General features: G+C 43.0%; 1 protein-coding gene across 1 annotated transcript; it reads left to right on the forward strand.

The window, feature by feature from the left end:
• The first annotated feature begins 463 nt into the window (after nt 1-463).
• LOC124654244 (purple acid phosphatase 22-like) lies at nt 464-6,462 on the forward strand. Its single transcript, XM_047193260.1, has 5 exons — nt 464-596; nt 748-1,209; nt 4,980-5,846; nt 5,963-6,051; nt 6,141-6,462. Exons 2-5 carry the CDS (start codon nt 778-780, stop codon nt 6,355-6,357), a joined length of 1,605 nt encoding a protein of 534 aa, XP_047049216.1. The 5' UTR covers nt 464-596; nt 748-777; the 3' UTR covers nt 6,358-6,462.
• Nucleotides 6,463-20,683: the final 14,221 nt, after the last annotated feature.

Consider the following 20,683-nt stretch of genomic DNA (forward strand, 5'->3'; position numbering starts at 1 on the left):
AGCACTGTCTAACCAAATATCTTTCCAGAACCGTATCTTGCTCCATTCTTGATCAAGAAAGTACCATGACGAAAAAGGACATTTTTTGATACGCCGATCGAGCCAAGAACATGCCATTGGCTTCGAAATGAATTCATACTCTGCTTGAGGCTTCAGGATGATTGATTAACCATCTCCCAAAGCATGCAGAATTGAGCAATAGCTCAAACTGACTTTTATGTCCACAATCCACCTGCTGTTGAGCGTTGCCTTTTTATGCGATTTTAAGCCTCTCAATCAAACGGCATCTAGTACTCCGTAGTAATATTCCCCGGTCCCCATAATAAGCCATCAACCTCCAACGCATCCCATTCAGCAGCTGACGTGTTGCTTCCAGCTCCCATTCAGACAGTGACATTTGTTGCCAGGGAGGCTCGAAGGAGAGCAGAAAGGATGAAGAAGAGAGAAGCTGCGGTAAAAACTTGCAGCAATGCTAGCCTCAACCTACCTATCCCCTCCCTTCCTCCCCTTCCACCACCACACCGCCACCACCACCACGAGCGCGCACCTCCTCTCCGGCGACCCCAACCGCCGTGTCCGCCCACGGCACATGTCAGGTACGGCAACCGCCCATGGCATCTCTCTCCAGAAACAGGATATACTCCCTCCGGATACCTGCGACATAATACGCACTACAAGAAAGTCTTCGTCTCACGTCTCTTAATACTTGATTAACTTAATGGCGCTCGTTTACGTGTACCCTACCAGGTCCCGTGCTTCTTAAAGCCAAGACCGGCGATGGCGACGGCCGTGCAGACCTCCCCCTTCCCTCGCGTCGGCACGCGTAAGAAGCACACAATCGCCTTTCTCCTCCGCGCGCTACTGCTCATGTGCGTCGCGTTCCGCCGCGTCATCGCTCTGATCCGCATTTGTTGTCACATTGCCGTCTGCGTCCCGGTCGGAAGCGTCCTCGGCGTGGCGAAGATCCTCTTCGCGGCGGCGAACGAGCGGTCTCTCCGGTGCATGAACCAGACGGCGCTCGGGCGCAGCGTCACCGGAACCTTCACCGGGGACTTGGTGGTGGGTGCCATGGCGCATTCCTGGAGGGTGCTCATGCAGGGGCTCACGTCGCTCGTCTTCCTCTGCACGCGCGCTGACGAGTACGTTCGGCCGCCGCCGAGCCCGCTGGTATTGACGGCGCACGACAAGCCGGCTGCTCATGCTCAGCAGGTAAGAACGGCGATTCTGAGTCTCTCAAGTTTGCAAAGCATTTTGCATCTGTTGCACAGTTAATTTTGGGCTATTCGTTATTTTCATTTTCTAGCATAAATATTATAGTACTACGTGCCTTTGTTCCCAGCGGATTTTATGAGTATGATTTATCAAACAAATTTTTCTGGACATAATTCAGTGGCCGCAAGCTCTGTTCGTTTGATATAACTCTGTTCTATCCGCTTAGCCTTTTGGTTTTATACTCAGATAATCTTCAGTGTTTAACTAATACGTAGACAATGGATAGCAATGTGACTACCTGTAGCTACTCTTTCTAAGGTTCAAGTTAGCTCTGAGGATTGCAAAATCTACAAAGTTTCGTGAAATAACACGCCTTGATTCTCGATGTGATACATTTAAAAGATGCTAGCATGCTTAATTTGTACAGTTTGGTTAATTCTTTTTCGATAAAAGGCGCTTTATTACTTAAATTTTTTTAAGCATTACACACAGCCTCTGCATAGCGATGCACACAACCGTTCACATGTCTAAATGGTTCGTTTGGTTAATTCTTGGGGTCCTTACATACCAGTCCGTTGTACCTACAATAAACACAAAGACGATGACATCGCAAATTTCGTGGCAAGGCTTAATGTAATTGTGAGATACTAGGATAAAAGTTTGCTAAAAGATAACTGCAACACAAGTATGGAACTGATGATTGCACCAATCATTTCACCCAGGATCTGAACTGACGAAGAAGTATGGTAAAATGCTTTAACATTCTTCGTTGATTCTAGTTTCCACCATGTCTTAGATGTGGCATCGATGAATGCCAACTATATTTACTAATGGTGCGTTCGGGTTACGCAATAGATATCTCTAGCTTTAATGCCATATTATGCACCAACTGGGTGTAAATTAATAGAGAATGACAGTTTTTTTTTCGAAATGGGGATTAAGACCCCGGCTTCTGCATCAAGATGATGCACACGACCTTTTATTAAAAAGTTACGAGTACAAAATTTTAGAACATCTCAAGCATCGCCCAAGATTGATACAAGAATCAACCAACGAAAGAAACAAAGCAAAAAAAAAAAGACTACACATCAATGCAATCGCCTAGTGTGTCGCCAATCATCCCACAAGATATCCTGAGCGACCATCCGGAGCCGTGTACAGCCAGTAGCCATAGCATCCCGCTGCCCCTCTGGTGACAGCAGAGCCCACAGCTGAACACAATGTGCCACCATTTGGATAACCTGCAAAAGGTGAAAAGATTGTTTTTTGTTAAAAATAATATCATTCCCCCATATAGACCAACATAAGGCAGACACCCCAATACGGATGAATGCCTTAGATTGTCTATCAACTCCATTTAACCAATTACCAAACATATTCGTAATATTGGTAGGAGATGGAAGATCAAATGTGAAATTGACCGTACACCAAAGTAGTTTAGCTAAAGGACAAGTTATGAAGAGGTATTCAATAGTCTCCTGCTCTCCGTAAAAAAACACATTTCGTACACCCATTCCATCGATGTTTTAGTACTTAAACACCTATATGTCAAGTGTACCAACTATAAACAGAAGAAATTGACTATGATCGGTAGGGAAATGGTTGTCTTTTCGTAGATACTTTCTTGGTGTATGCAACCCCAAACTTTCCACAATTGTGCATTTATATTTCACCCTTTCTCACCGTTTTTGATAAATTTTAGTTTTCTTTTGTTTAAATATTTCTTGTTGTCTAAGCTCGAGTTTTGTACATAATCTTGTGAGAGGGCTCTAAACACAAGACACTGATATTGCACACAGACTCGAGCAGTCTTTTCTTTTTTTAGTTGCAATAGTTTTGACTGCTTATTTTTCTATCTACACTTTTATGATTTCTATAATTATTTATTTTTTGCAAGTTTGCGTTTAAAATTCTAGTTGCAAATTTCGTGTGTACTCAATTAGTTTGTGTTTATAATTATTTATTTCGAAATGTGCCATTGGATAGTTACAAATCATAAAATTTGAAACAGCAATATTTCCAGTTACATTTTTTAATTCAGAGATATGCATTTAGATCATTTTTAGGAAAGAATATGCATTTACTCAATTAGTTTCAAAATAATTGAAGTTTTAGTTTTGTACTACGTCAAACTAATTTAAGTTTGATAAAGTTCATAGAAAAGTGTGGCAATATTTACAACATCAAATTTATATGATATGAAAATTCATTTTATGATGAATGTAATAAAAATAATTGGCTACTTTAGATGTAGACATATTGTTTTACAAATCTGGTCAAACTTAAAGTAGTTTGACATGGGACAAAACTTGAGCTTTGATTATTTTGGAATGAAGTAGATTGTATCAGTGGCAGACGCAGGAAAAAACTAGAGGGTGGGCACACCTCCAATTTTTTTTTTTTTGCGCTTCCCTGATTGTGATAAAATTTTCTAAATGAGATCTCGCTTTGAACAAATAACATACAAAGCAAAAAAGCAGCATCCTTTGCAATACTATATTCGAGCCATTGGTACATGTAAAAACAAATCAGAGTGAATTGTCAATTTTTATCCTTAATTTTTCTTGTTGGCAAACCATGTTCACATGGTTGTCATGGGCCTTTCAAGATATAGCCTATCCAAACATCACCTTGGTCGTTAGCGTTATGTGTTAAAATAGGAATCCTTTCTCCCGGATCATATGGGAGAAATTGAGCATCATATGACTTTGGAGATTGTTGCTGGGTGATGGTGAATGTGAAGTTGCATCTTTGCTTCCGGTATCACTCTCGGTATTAAATTGGACCAGACTTGTGGAATCAACGAGCATCAACAAAAGCCAACATTTCTTCATTATCTACCACCAATGGTGATGGAGAAGGGGCAATCTTCTTTGCCTCATGTTTCCGGAAAAGTGCCGTAATGTGGCTATCCGGCATGCCTTTTCATAATCAATTCGACAATGATAATAGAAACAACAAATTTTATATTCCTTCCATCATATGAAACATGTTGAAAATTTATTTAAGTTTGAATGTATCAAGACACTAAATAGTATTAGATACATCCTAATTTTGATAAATCTTAGAGATGTTTCGTGAGACGGAAGGAGTATAAGATATGGATTGCCATTTCTAAATAGATTCAAATCAACTCGAGCGGATCTCCAGAGTCTAGAGTCCACTTGAGCGGAGAGACCGTAAGGATCAGACGGGACAGCTGAGCCGAAGCAGCTACGCCGGCAAGGGGGGCAGCTGCCCAGACGCCGGCCCAACGGCCATTATTAGTAGATGCAGGGGAGCGGCCAAGCGCCAGCAACGGCAGCGCGCGCTAGCCGGCGATGAAGGGGATCGACCGACCGGCAGGAAGGCGAAGGAGGCGAGCCTGTGAGGAGGAGAGGGATCGACCGAGACCTGCAGGAGGACTGCAGGAGGGGGGTCGACGACACGATGGGTTTCCTGGTCAACGAAGGTCGAAGGTGTCCTGAGCTCTTGGCGTCGTGCGGGTGTGATACTTTTCCCAGTTTCAATAAAAAAAAATCTGAAACTTAGGGTAGTAAAACAAAGTCTGAAATTTTGGGGTGGGGCACGGCCCACCCGGCCCACCCTGTGTGTCCGACCATGGATTGTATGCATAGTTTCGACTTTGGAGAGTGAAATTGCACATAAACATTTTCAATGCCATTTTGGGTTTAGAAACTTGCAATTATTGGGCATTTTTTAGCAACTTGTGTTTGATCTTCACGATATATTCACCAATTCACATTTTGAACTGGCAACCATATCAGGTGCATATTTCAGTTGTGGGAACAAACAAGATGAGGATTTCATGGGTCACCGACGACCGGAAGGCGCCGTCAGTGGTGGAGTACGGCAAATCTCGGGGGAACTACACGGCGTCGGCGACGGGCGACAACGCGACGTACCGCTACTTCTTATACAAGTCCGGCGCGATCCACCACGTCACGATCGGCCCTCTCGAGCCCAGCATGACCTACCATTACCGGTGCGGCAAGGCCGGCGACGAGTTCACCCTCCGGACCCCTCCGGCGTCCCTTCCCATCGAGCTCGTCGTCATCGGCGACCTCGGGCAGACGGGGTGGACTGCATCGACGCTGTCGCACATCAGCGGCGCGGACTACGACATGCTGCTGCTCCCGGGGGACCTGTCGTACGCGGACACGCAGCAGCCGCTGTGGGACTCGTTCGGGCGGCTCGTCCAGCCGCTGGCGAGCGCGCGGCCGTGGATGGTGACGGAGGGCAACCACGAGGTCGAGGCGCTCCCCGTGCTGGAGTTCGCGCCCTTCGTGGCCTACAACGCGCGGTGGCGCATGCCGTACGAGGAGAGCGGCTCGCGCTCCAACCTCTACTACTCCTTCGACGCGGCGGGCGGCGCGGCGCACGTCGTGATGCTGGGTTCCTACGTGGATTTCGAGGAAGGGTCGGAGCAGCACGCGTGGCTGGAGCGGGACCTCGCCGGCGTGGACCGCCGGAGGACGCCGTGGCTGATCGTGCTGCTGCACGCGCCGTGGTACAACACCAACCAGGCGCACCAGGGCGAGGGCGAGGCGATGCGCGCCGCCATGGAGAGGCTCCTCTACGAGGCCCGCGTCGACGTCGTCTTCTCCGGACACGTCCACGCCTACGAACGATTCGTAAGACTTTTACACTAGAATTGATCATCTTGTGGCGCTCCTATATTTCTTGGTCCGCTAATCAACTAAAACAATACTAACAATTTTGCTGATCAATTGCTGTTGAACTGAATTAGACGAGGATCTATGGCAACGAGGCCGACAGCCGAGGCCCGATGTACATCACCATTGGCGACGGCGGCAACAGGGAAGGTCTTGCCCTCAAGTACGCAATCGACCTCACTGACATCGAAATGTTGTTGGCGCCTTTGTCACTTTCTAATATTTGGAAGTGATTTGTTAATTTATTTGAAGGTTCATCAAGGATCACAAGTCGGCGCACCTGTCGGTGTTCCAGGAGGCGAGCTTCGGGCATGGGCGACTGAGGATCGTCAACGAGACGAGCGCCGTCTGGACGTGGCACCGCAACGATGACGCGTACGCAACCGTCCGCGACGAGGTCTGGCTGGAGAGCCTGGCTAGTCCAAAGCTGGTCATGGAACCCGCCAGACGTCGGCTTGACGAGTTGTAGGATGTTTCAGATTTTTTTTTTGATGTAAATGTTGCAGATTGTTAAACAGTAATGCTACACCTACAGACACACTCCTACGGAAATTTTCTTAAGGACTGATCTGTTAGTTGATAATTGGTGCCCCGGATGTTTTTAGCAACCACCCATGTTTCATCCAAAGGCACGGTTCCACGGTTATCCGTAACAGCCCATCCGTAAACGCCACAATTATGTAGTACGTACTGCTCACGTTTGTTTGTTGGGAGCTCATATCGCCCCGACTCCACCAAATACGGATACGCCCCCATGGCCTAACCAGGAGAGAAGCTCACACCGCCTCAAGCAAACAGTGGCCGGGTCATCGGAGTAGCCAATTGACGCTCATGTTTTATACTGCTTCTATTTCAAATTAGTTGACATAGATTTGATCGGATTTGTATCTAGACGTTTTAGACCATGTACTATGTGCATCCAAAGCGAATCATAGTGGCATATGATGCGGTTCATCATATAGTAGAGCATCGGTTCTTTAAGTCTGACAACAAAAGCGAACCAAGTATTTGATTCGGTTCCTTGCATGCATATGTGGGCCCCTTGGCAGGTATGTGAGGAAGAATGGTTGGATAGAGAGAAAAAACTGCTGGTAGTTTAATAGAAAGTAGGACCCACAGCCGGTTCACTACATAGCAACAAACTTGCTACCGGTTCCTATTCTGACACATTTTTCATTGAATCTATTCCACATTGTACATGGCCTTAGTATGTACATTTGCTCATTTGGGAATCAGTTGCATCTATTAATTTCGAACAAATAAAGTAATTTTTTACAAGACTCATAATATATCTTTTTGTATAGGGTTATATTTTTTCTAGCTTTTATCTGTTAGTAAAAAAAGAAATCAAAGTTACATCGATGATGCTCATAGTAAAAAGTAATATCATGCATATGATGTTAGTCTATATTTACAATGGATAGCTTCAAACCTCATCGATTTTGAAAACCTTCTTGATTTAGATCGAGAAAATAATACATATTTTATGAAACCATGCGTGATGGCTCGAGTCCATAGCATATCCAATTTTTGATTGGACCATTTGATAATTCTTGAATTAAAAATTTCCATTAGTTGACTATCCATAATACACGGAGATAAAAGCCCAGGAAAACATATGTCTGCTATCATGCAAGGTGTTATTAACTAGACTGTGAACTTTTTTTTCGCACGACGTTATGTTATGGTATCGGTTGATGCGTGCACACGTGCCGGTGATGATGAGTTCAAATGTCCGTCATTTTTTTTAAGTAACCACCTTCAACAAGGGCACGACAATATTGTATGGTGAGCGATCTTGTGTTTCCACCGGAGTGTGCATAATCATCGTTGAAGCCACATCTACCATCATCATTTGACCGGCTAATGACCGCTTTCATGCAAGAAAGAAATATCCTCGATGGAGTGGCGGTTTTACATGAGACGGTACATGAGATGCATACTAAGAAATTAAATGGTGTTATTCTGAAATTAGACTTTGAAAATGCTTATGACAAGGTCAAGTGGTCTTTCTTACCGCAGACGCTCAGGATGAAAGGTTTTTCTCCTGAATGGCGCGCTCTAATAAATAATTTCGTGTATGGAGGTAGTGTGGCGATCAGGATTAATGATGACACTGGCCACTATTTCCAAACTCGAAAAGGGTTACGCCAAGGGGATCCGTTATCACCAATGTTGTTCAACATTGTAGCGGGTATGCTGACTATACTTATAGAGAGAGCCAAGTCTGATGGTCAGATTGAGGGTGTGATTCCACATCTGGTTGATGGTGGTTTATCTATCCTTCAATATGCCGACGATACAATTCTGTTTGTGGATCACGATCTCGAAAAAGCTCGCAACCTGAAATTAATTTTGGCGGTTTTCGAGCAGTTGTCGGGATTAAAAATCAACTTCCATAAAAGTGAATTGTTCTGTTTCGGTGAAACCCAAAATGATACAACTCTGTATGCTGAGTTGTTTGGTTGTGGGCAAGGCCAATTTCCTATTCGCTATCTGGGTATTCCGATTCATTATCGGAGACTTACAATTGCTGAATGGAAAATAGTGGAAGAAAGATTACAAAAGCGCCTTAGTAGTTGGAAAGGTAAATTGTTGTCCCTAGGGGAAGATTGATACTCATTAATTCAGTACTGAAAAATATGGTACTGTATATGTTATCTTTCTTCCTATTGCCGAAAGGAATCCTGCACAAACTCGATTATTATCGATCCAGATTCTTTTGGCAAGGGAACAGCGAGAAAAAGAAATATCGACTGGTTAAATGGAGTATAGTTTGTAATCCCAAAGATCAAGGCGGGCTTGGAGTTCATGACCTAGAGGTTAAGAATTCAGCTCTGCTGGGTAAATGGCTTTTTAAGCTTCTTACAGAGGATGGGATTTGGCAAACTATTCTTAGGAGAAAATATATCGGTTCGAAGACGTTATCCCAAGTGGTTTGAAAACCTGGAGATTCACACTTCTGGGCTGGTCTCATGGCGACAAAAAATGTCTTTTTTCGTCATGGTACTTTCTCGATAAAGAATGGAGCACAAATACGGTTCTGGGAAGATGTTTGGTTACACAATGCCCCCCTAAGTGAACAGTATCCTGCGTTGTATAGTATTGTTCGTCGCCAAGGTGATACCATTGCCATAGTAATGGCTATCTCACCATCGAATGTGACGTTCAGACGAGTTTTGCTAGGACAAAGGCTTTTGGCATGGAATGCACTAATTCAAAGGCTGGGGGATATTAACTTATCACCTGAGCCGGATGAATTTAGGTGGAATTTACATGCAGATGGCTCTTTCTCAGTCAAATCTTTATACAGCGCCATTCTTCATTCTAATTTACCAGTTGATAATAATAAGAAAATTTGGAAGATGAACATACCATTAAAAATAATTTTTTTTTGGATGGTATCTTCATCGAGGAGTTATTCTCACCAAAGACAATCATGTTAAGCGAAATTGGCACAGAAGTACTCGATATGTTTTTTGTCATCAGGATGAAACCATAGAACACCTTTTCTTCCAGTGACAATTTGCGAGATCTATTTGGTTTGTCATCCAAATAGCATCTACCATGTATCCTCCGACTAGTGTGGTCAATGTCTTTGGCAATTGGCTTCATGGTATAGATTCAAGGTTCAAGTTGCTTCTTAGGGTGGGGGCGCTAGCAGTTATCTGGGCGCTTTGGCTGAGTAGAAATGACAAGATTTTTAACGATAAAAATTGCTCTTTGTTGCGGAGTCATCTACAGATGTACATGTATTCTCCGTTTGTGGTTACCTCTTCAGCGCATGGAGAACCGAGACCTATTTACGGAGGTCTGTACACAGTTGGAGGCTACGGCGAGGGATACTTTTTCCCTACATGGGTGGCAGCATAGTCTACGGATTGAAGCCCCACCCACACTTTAGGCGTTATATGATTCATTGTTGCGATATGTATTCCGCCTAGCATTTTCGTTTGATATCTTTTGAACTAAGACTCATAAACGGCTGTGTGCATCCTGGTTATGCAGAGGCTGGATGTAATTGCTTCTCAAAAAGTAATAAAGCATCTTTTATCGAAAAAATGACACCTTGCTAGCCAGAAACCACTAGAGGAGATGCTGGAACTTAGGACGTCTCATACCACCCTTCTTCCGTCCAATGTCGCAGCACCTTCGGTCCTCACCAATAGTCATGAATTGATGCCTCTGCAAGATACACAACACATAGTGTGTGCCAGTCTTGATTATGAATTGACGCCTCTAAGAGACACCATACGTAGCACATGTCAGAACATGCATGACTTATTGCATCTGCATAAGACGCCGTGTGTAGCATCCGCCAGCAACATGCATGACTTCGTCTCTGCATGAGACGCCTTCGCGTGACATGTTGTGTGTACCACCTGCTGACAACATGCATCACTTAACACCTCCACAAGGGATATCGTGCATAGCACCTACTGAGACGGATCGAACTCAATGTGAGGGTTAAAGGGGTGTCCCATAATGCTTCAAGGTACAAGAAAAGGGTGTAATATACTGCCATCGATGTCCGCAATGTGAAGCTGAATGCAATCACCATCTCAATATTCGACCGCCACATCATCCACATGACCACGGTGGCCACCACCATTGAAGAACCAAGGTTGATGCCCCTATTCTCACAATCACATGCCGCAATCGGATCGGGAAGATTCTCGTCATGCCGCACCAACCATATGGTGAGCATGTCGTGGAAACGCCGGAACCGGAGACGCATGATGAGTAAAGATGTCAACACCCGGATTTTTAAGTCCAGATGCCTATTATGCCATTCATCGCAATCCCAGGAATATTGTTTTTGCGAGACATAATAGATTGATATCACAACACATCATTCATTACAACACATAATCGTCTTACAACAGAGGATCACATGATCCAAGTCTTAATACAACATAGTGGATCTAGAGATCCTATTACAAAACACATAGCGGAAGCGAAGTAGTAGCGGTCGTGGTCCATCTATTCCACAGCAACCGTTGACGTCGGAGTGGTCCTAGTTGTCGTAGACGTCCTGCTGTCCTTCTTCCGGGTTCCGGTACTCTCTTCGTAGTCTGGCCATTTGAATAGCCAGGGACACAGCCCATGAGTACTTTAAAGTACTCGCAAACTAATACTAATGTAAGTACGAACATTTCTGGTAAGGGGGTGCTAAGCTCTAGTTTCTTTTGCATAAAGCCAATTTTAGTTCACAAGTATTTGAAAACAAAACCTTTCATGTGCTAACTAACTCAAGTGGGAACATTAGTGTCATTCCCACAACATTTGTTGTAATTCAAGTAAAATTCAACATTCACCTTTCAAAAGCAAAAATCACAAGTCATATGTCACATTTTGTGAAAATGGTCTGATGACGGAACAGTATGGCCTTTCCAACCGTCCTTAACCGTGGACGCGGCTATTCGAATAGGTTTACACTCTGCAGAGGTTGTACGCTTGTGCCACAACTTTTGATTACATCCGTCAGGGGTAACCCTGAATAATCGTAACTCAGTACGCGGATCATCAACCAAAACCTTTCACTTACATTTCCTAGTATAGGTACCTCTCCCCATGAGCTTGGCCTCCCAAGTGAAGACCAACCGTCAACCCGGGAACTCGCACAGTGGCTTGGGCCGGACATTCACCTCATCTTTAACGTCGTTTCGTTTGTGGTGGAGGCAGCTTTCGGCATAACCCCGATGACGCTTGTTTAGAGGGAACCCATACTAAGACACATAAACTTCCGGTTAAGCCCTACCCATAATCAGGTATTGTGGGGGTACTTGTAAATTGGAATGGTATCGCATCCGAACTCAACCATCAGTTTTTGTAAAGTTCACCATGTCATTCACAAGTCCTATTCACCTTCAAAATCTTTCAATAGAATGACTCATCATTCCAAGGTTTTCAAAGTCATTTCATACACACAGGTTCCCATCTAGAATAGCCAATTTTAATTTAGCACTAGCATCTAGGTATGAGGGGTGCTAAGTAATTTGCTTTGCTTCTAGGCTAACTTTGATACTCTTGTAGTAATCCAATACTAACCAAGTGAATCATGAATCAAAAAGTACTTTGATAAAACAAAAGTAAATAAAGCTTGTAAAGTAAAACTGGGAAATAGGATCATAAGCATAAAGTAAATGGGGTAATGCATTGCTCATGGTGAGCTTTGCACTTTGCAAGAGTATTATCTTGCCTTGGTTGGGGTATGGATCAAAATGTTCCTCCTTCTTCTCCGTAGATGTTCTCGTCGTCTCCTTCGTAGCCCTCGGTACTAGCGTCTAAAAATACGAATACGGGGTATACAATCACCACACAAGTTCAAGAGCTATAAAAAGCACACACATAAATCACACCAGCTATTCTAGCATTATCACATTGTCATCATGTGGGTTGATATGGTTTTATTCTTAAGAAAAATAATTTCCTCTCATTATATATGTAAATGATAGTTTCCTTTTAATTCTTGAGGAATAATTTCCTCTCATTGAATCTTCTTAAGATTTAATTTCTCAAACCATCACACATGAATTTATGTTGACCTAAGTCAACCATTCATCATCATCATTTGAGAAAATGATTTAAATGAGGTAGAGATACCTCATACCATTTAATAATGCCTATTATGATTTAAAATCTCCAGGTATTTCATGTGAGAGTATTTGACCAGGGGTTCAAACTTCATATGAAAATACTTGGGACAAGATTTAAATGAAGTGATACACCTCATATAATTTACACCAGTAACTAGCATCACTCATTACTATTAAGTGGGTAAATGTGTTGTTTTCTTATTTAGGAAAAATAATTTCCTCTCATACTAATTAAGGTGTTACTTTTAATTACTTAGAGAAATCATTTCCTCTCATTATCTTATTAAGATTTAATTTCTCTCATGAACAATATATGACCTAGGTTGACCAAAGTCAACCTCTTCATACTTATTATTTGAGAAAAAGATTTAAATGAGGTTCCATACCTTATGCTATTTAACTCCTATTTGATTGAATAGCCTCAAGTGAGCATATATGAGACCAAACAATAAGGGTCATCACATTACTTTAGGCCACTTGGTAAGTTGATTTAAATGAGGTGCTACACCTCATAGATTTGAAAACCTAATTTTGAACATAATTTAAATGAGGTGGTGCACCTCATGCATTTTAATAACACATAGTAATGATTTAATATCCTCAACTAATTCAATATGAGATTTAGCTAACCATGGTATCTACCTCATGTTGAATTAGTTGGGACAAGATTTAAATGAGAGGGAAGCTCTCATACATTTTAATTCTAGTATAGCAAAGATTTAATATCACCACAATTCCTATGAGACCTAAATGACCAGAGTCTCTACTTCATTTGGAAATGGTGGTGACCAGATTTAAATGAGAGAAACTCTCTTATAAGATTTCTTAATAGTTTTGGACAATATCTTTGACTAGAAATAGCCATATGGTCCTTTAATTAAACTAGGCCATGATCATTCAAAGTAAGCATGGCATATTTTTGCAGAAACAATTAGTACAAGTGAAATGTGAATTATAGGAGTTGGAATTAACTAAAAAGCATTTTTGGTTGATTTTTAATAATTATTCTAAGTCACAAAAGTCCCTGACTTGTTTATTTTGCTACTTTAATTATATAATAGATCTAGGGTTCAATCTAGTGGCATTGTGTAGATAAAATCCTAAGCTTTCCAAATATATAAAATTTGTAAAATTTGGCCAAGTATATTTGGAGTTATTAAATTTTTAGCAAGGCATCTGATAGCAATTTCACTGAAAAAGAATTAAAGCAATTTGAATTCAAACGGGGGCGGGAAGGAGATTGGGCCGGCCCAGCTGTGGCCTGGGCCACGCATGCATGGCGCATGCACGTCGGGTGCAGGCGACGCACGCGGTGCGCTGGATCGGGATCGGACGGCGCTGGTTCATCGCCTACCTCGCGATTCTGCAACCTTGCGGGGGCCGTATCTTTCACTTCGTAGCTCGGATTGAGGCGGGGTTAGGTGCGTTGGAAAGCTCTTTCCAAGGGCTACAACTTTGGTATAGGTGTTGGAGGCTATGGTGGCAAAAATCTGGGCACAGTATTGGTGTGGTCGCCGGCGAGCTTGTGGACGCCGGTGAGCTGCGAGGAGGGCGAGAGGGAGGCGCTAGGGGGCAGAAGGGGATGCTGCTGGGTTGTGTGGTGATGTCCAGGTCGAGGGGCGGGGTTTATATAGGCGCTAGAGAGGTGGGGCGTGACGTGGCCGGCATGGTGGCCATGTCGCCGGGCGCGTCATGTGCAGGGTTCTCTGGCCCGTGCCATGGCGTCAGCAGGGAGGTAGGGGGTAGTGGAGGACGCGTGCACAGTGGTGGAGTTGTTGGCGTTGTGTACAGGGCGCGCGAGGACGAGGCCGACGTGGGCATCCTCGCGTCATGGCGTCGTCCTGGCATGAGGGAGGGTCAACGACCATGTCTATCAGGTGAGTGGGAGAGAGTGGAGTGTGGTGGCGCAGTGGGAGCAGCTGGGTTGTAGTGTGCACGAAGAGGGAGGGTGATGTCCTCGGGTTGGTGACTATGGGCAATGGCATGATCATTGTGGTCATCCACTTGCTCTCCTTGACATAGGGTCATGTCTAGCAGGTGTCTAGGGTCAATTCCAAGGTGGGTGACAAGGTGAGAGAGAGGGAAAAGGGCCAGGGGTATGTAGTGTCATGGTGGTGATCATTTGGAGTGGCATGGTGTGGCATTGTTGTGTTTGGTGCCTTTCTTCTTGTCTCTGGTGCTTGGCTGGGTTGAGTGAGGTGATGGCATGGTACTAGACAAGGTGGGCATGATTGGAGAGGACTAGAGAGTGCACACTTGATTTATGCCAAAATGTGTGTGACATAGGTCATGTACTTGGCTTGTCTTGGTTCATGTGGATGATGTCAAGGCTAAGTGATGTCATGAGGGTGGTTGTGTGGTACTAGTGGTACTATGGATGAGCTCAAGAAGAGAGAGAGAGTGAGGTAGGCAATAGTGGTTGGAATAGTGTTTGTACTCTATGGCATTACATTGATTATTTGCTATGGACCCATGTGTGATGACTTTTGACCAATTTTTGTGATGGATGGGTTCTAAATGATGTTGGGCAGCCACTCAAGGCATTGGTTCGAAATTTGAGGTTGATTTGTGAAGATTCGAAAATTTGTTGGAATCTAGAATTTGCTTCAAAGTGGCATTTTGGTTTGACTATTGTGAGCAATGGTCAAAGATCTGGTCAAAGTGGTCAACATCAAAAGTGTTCATCTTGATGAGGTCTTGGATGAGGTGCAAAAAGTTGAGAGGGTTTGGTTTGAGAATCTCCTAATAGAAGGGCTCAAAGTGGGTAAGATAATATAAAGTGACAAATTGACCAATATCCTATGTAAGTTGCATTTGCAATTTTCTTTGATTTGATTTTGGTTTCTTTGATGCAATTGTGTTTGTTTATCATATATAAGAGTTTTACAAACAATAGATCAAGCAATGGTGGCCTTGGTTGAAGATTTGCAAATTTGGCCTTATGTGTATGTGAGTGAAATTGGGAATTCCTCACCATTTGATTTCTCTCCAATTTATTTGATATTTATTGACTCAAATGTGATTCTTATTAGTTTAGAAACATTTCCCAACCATTGAAACCATTCCAAAAGGTCTAGCTCAAAGATTTGCAAAATTGGCCATAACACATAAGAGGTGAGGTGTCAAATTTTATTATTTTTGTAAATTGTTCACCTTGCTTTACTTGGGCATGGGTTAGGGTTAATTTAGTGTTAGATTAGGTTTAGATATGGTTTCACACCATTTAGTCAAGGTAGAAGTGCATAGGTCAAGATTTGGGGAAATGGCTATGTGGCACATATGCCCCTATGCATATGTGGCATTTGATTTTTAATTTGATTGTTCTTGGCCCATTTGATATTGTTGAGTGTTGAAATGGTATATAGGAGTGATCCAACCATTCTCCACAAGTCTTAGGGTCAAGATCCTCAAATTCACAAATTTGCATTTTACTCTCATATGCCTCTATGACATTATTACTTTCTTTTTAAAATCATTTGTTTCACTTTGGATTGGGTTTGAGAAGTACTAGATAAGGTATATGAAGCTTTTCCAATCCTCTAATTAAAGTGGAAAGGCCTAGGGTAAAGTTTTATAAAAATAGCCATAGGCACATATGCCTCTTTCTTCTTTAATTTCCTTTTATTTTAATTTAACTAGGGTGGTGAAAAGAGGGGTGAGGTTTAGGGTTTAGTGGGGTTCACTATGGTTCACCACCATTTAGCATACATAAAAAAGGTAGGGTTCAAGATTTACCTGTTAGGGCTATATGCCCCCATATGTCTTTTATTTTATTTTGGGTTTCTCAAAATAGATCCAAATGATTTCTGGAGAAGATTAGGGTTTAAGGTTTTTCTTATTTGATTTCTTTCTCTTTTATTTTATTGGGTTGGTGACCTTCACTTGATCACATTAGGGTTTTAGGGTTTAGCACATAAGCATAAAAACACTCATCATGGCAAAACACAAGATTTAAACCAGATCTATATGTATCAATCTTATTTTAATAAAAATTTTTGTTGGTTCCAAAATTTGGAACTAGGGAAATTCATTTTGTTTGTTTTGAAATTTTTGGGTTGTTACAAAAGACTCCGGTAGCAGCGAGGGAAGGATATGTGCCGGTGGTGGCTTCCCTGGTAGGCAGATGACAGTTTTCTCATCCCTAAAGGCAGTGTATGATGATTGGTAATGCATTTTTTCGGCCAGCGATCATGTCACCATACATCAAAGTGACAAAATGAAATGCATTTTAATCAGGCCAGTGTAGACGTTACTTTCATGAATCAGCTCGACAGCATGTATATCAAGGTTGAAGAAATCCAAACCAGATTAGATTCTCATGTTGCTTCAACGCAACCGCATACGACAATGATGCAAGATACGTGGTTGGCCGATTGCTTGGCCTATAACTAACTGTGTGAATAAGTTTTGGCTGTTTCAATATTCGCATTTGTTGAATGAGGCATGTGCACTTGTGCAGTGATGTTACCATCAGCTGTCTACAAATGAAACCATGCCGGATTTGGAGACCTGTGATCGGACGTTTAACCCTGAAATATGATTGGATGCCCCTGAAACGTTTTTGCACAGAGATGAAAACTCAATGTTGAAGCATATATATATGCAGCAAATTTACCGGACCAATGGAACAGCTCCATACAGAAATCCCAGATTTTACAAGAAATAAATTCGTATGTTCATGGCATTCGTTTTTCTCGTGATCTAACTTTTAATAAGGATCGGCTCTTTTTCTATTACTCTCCCACTCGAGTCATCCTCCTTCTCTATAGAGTCCACATTTCTTTCACTTCCTCATACCATCTCTTGCGATGAGTCAGCATCTAATCAACTACCAGTTTGACCACCAGACCACCTTTATCGTCGGGCTTGCTTCTTACTGACGAACTCTACACTTTTCTCATTCCTCGATAGCTCCACCGTTTTCTAGATTATTTTCCATTTAATTACATTTTTTTGCGACTAAAAGCCTGATATTACAAAGTACTTCAATAAAAACGAAAATTACAACGAAATTGTTGAGATGCCCTTCATCCTCCAGACCATGTTGATGGCACGCCACCGCTGCCGCTCCTCCCTAAGTCGGCCTAACGTTGTTGGTTGTGGACGGGAGTCCCGAACGGGTCAAGAAGACCACATCTGTTCCAGAGATGAAGAAGGAATAACCGCCGATGAAGCTCCATGACGATTCGGAGATCCCCAACTAGAAGAAGTCCTTGAGAACCGCATCACTCGCAAAAACTTCTCGACGTCGCCGTCGAGATGGGGCTGAATCCAGGGATACTTTATTGAAAAAGATGCCCCGCCTCCACCTAAGCGCCGCCCCACTAAACCAAAACTCTAAAACCAGGGGAACGGAGCCCTCCCACTGATGGGGGCTGAGATCCACCTCGTCTCCATCGCACGAAGGCCACATAAGCGAGGGAGATCGTCGGTGGCGCCAACGGGAGGCGAAGAAACCCTAATCACCTCCTGAGCGTTTCTCAGGGCGAAGGGGTACTTTTACTCCTCCGGCCACTACCACTGAACCTTCACGTACTCACGACTACTCTCAGCCAAGCAGATATGCTGTTCGTGATCATTCCTCTACTGAGATTTTAGGCAGAAGTAGAAATGTTTTTTTCGTGTATGGCAGCTTGTAAGCATAACACGTTGGATCCGGTACCATTATCTCCTTGGCTAGTCCCTATCAAATGAAGATGTGTGTTTCAAACCCAAGTCAGATGGTTATGTGGAGAGCTATATGTAAGGCTCATCTTGATGCAAGATTTTTCCAATGGTTCATGGGAGAGACTATGATGAGAGTGTTACTCCAGTTGCTCACATGATTTCTGCTGCACTCTGATTGTCATAATGACAGACTCGTTCAAGGAAAATATCTCAAATGGATGTAAAAAATATCTTCCTTCATGGCGAGTTACATTATGAATTTTGTATGCCCTAACTGGTCATGTAAAAAAATCAAATGTCTTTAATTACGAGCTAAAGCAAGCCCCTCGTCCCGTACTCAAGCAGTTCAGTTTAGTGGTTCGTTTTGCTAGCTAATCTTCTAGTGAACATGACTCAGCACTTTCCGTTCATGCATCTGACCATGGAAATATTTTGCTTTTCTCTATGTGGATATTATATATATATGTTGATCACTGGAGATTATCATAAGTACAATATTGTTTTCATTATGAAAAGCTGGGTGAGAAAATTAAGGTGTCAGATTTTGGGTCTTTTGGTCACTTTGTAGGGATTAAGGTTTATCACAACGATAATGGTTATTCTCTCTCTCAACATCGTTACAATTAGTTGCATCCTACTGATGGAACTCCTCTAGAGGATAATACTCGCCATTGTCCTCTTGTGGAAAGCCTCGAGTAGTATCTCACCATGACTCGACCTTTTATTCATTTATTGGTTGAACTTGGTGTTTCAAGTGATGCACCCACAGCTTTTTTATTTGTAATAGTAGTGCTTGTTTTTAGATTTGCCGATATCTAGTAAAGAACAAGCTAACCAAACATATTGGTGTGCATGCATCACCTATGCGCTCACGCTACTAGCGGTCGACTTGGCAATTTTGGTCAGCAAACCCTAATCTAGAGAACAATATCTATTTCGTGTTCTGAAACTCAAGGTTTCATATCCACCTTGAGTTCGGGAGAGGGAGTGTTAAGAGTATTACTCTTGTATACTCCCTCTGTTATAAAAAGGAGAGAAAATTTTATAGTACTTCTATACATTTGGGTATACTATACATGTGGTGTATATATAGCAATCCCATGAGGTCTAGGTTGTCTGGTGTATATTTCATTTTCATTGACATCACTATCACTTTTTTTATTTGGAAACTTGTTATTTGGGTTTTGCAAGAATGCCCTAGAATCATATCGTTTAAAAAAATCCTGATCCAATACATGTTATCTTCTTGTATACCAAAAAAAACCTTTGTTGCTCGAGCTATGTGTTGCTTGTTTGTTGAAAACTATGAGAACAACATTTAAAAGTTTCAAAATAATACAAAAAGGGTCAAGATGTACATAAGGACACGTACATACATATGAATGTAAAATCTCAATGCGAAATACCTCACACTTTGGGCAACAAAAACTGATTAATTCTGAAAAGATGGGGTTTTGAAAATATGCATTTTTTATTTAGATCCACTCCGCAGTTTTTTCATTTTTGTGTAGCACAGACTATAAGGTATTTCATATTGAGATTTAACAGGCTTGAAGGATACATCTTTATCTACATCGAGATTTGCTTTCAAAATTTTGTGTAACTTTGAAATGCCGTTTCAATATTTTGAAAAAAAGAGCTATATGTATTATACATTTGTTATTTTCTTTCTTTTGTGCTGAAATAACGTGTGGTTGCGTGTGGGCAACTAACAATGCAGGTCGAGAGATACTCTAGTAATATAGTGGACCACACACCCCAGGCGGTCTTAGAGCATCTTCACTCGTCCCTCCAAGAGCCTCCCAGGATCTCTTTTTTTATCACCGGCGTTGCCTTTTTGTCCCACTTGCCTCCCTCACCTCCCCCACCAGGAGCCTAATTTTCGCCGGACTGGGCCGTTTTTCGCCCGATGATCCCAACCCAAACCCAACGTGATGGGGGGAAGGGGGCGTGCGGGGGCTCTGGCGGAAGTAAAAAAGACAAGTGGGCCAGTTCTGTCGGTGTCACAACGCCTTCTCTACCCCATATTCTCTCTCCCCCACCTCTTCGCCGCACTCTCCCCCACCGCATCGCCGCATACCCTCTGCTTCTCCCCCGTCTATAGAAAAGTTGTTTGCCGCCCCGCCAACGTCCACCATCGTCCTTCCGCTTCGCCGCCCCGCCAACCTCCTCCCTGCTACCCGCGGCTCCACGTCTGTTCGCCAACGCAGAAGCTCCATGGTCGGCTGCGTTTCCAGCACGCCCTCGAGGTGTTCGGCTTTTTTCATGCTCGGCCATGGAAGGGGGTTCAGACAATGATGCGCAGGTTTTCGCTGAGCTGATGGAAGAGGAGGCCGAGGCAGATGCCGTGGAGGACGAGGAACATATGCAGATCGTCACCTGCCTAGCCAGCCTATGCGCGCGGAATGGGAAGCTGCATCGTGTCGGCATGACACGAGGTCGCCGGAAGTGCAAGCCAAGGCAGGGCATGGAGGGCTACTCCATGTTGTACGCCAGCTACTTCGCAGATGATCCATTGCGCGACACGGC

Source organism: Lolium rigidum, chromosome 5 (assembly GCF_022539505.1).
Source record: "Lolium rigidum isolate FL_2022 chromosome 5, APGP_CSIRO_Lrig_0.1, whole genome shotgun sequence".
Lineage (NCBI taxonomy): Eukaryota > Viridiplantae > Streptophyta > Magnoliopsida > Poales > Poaceae > Lolium > Lolium rigidum.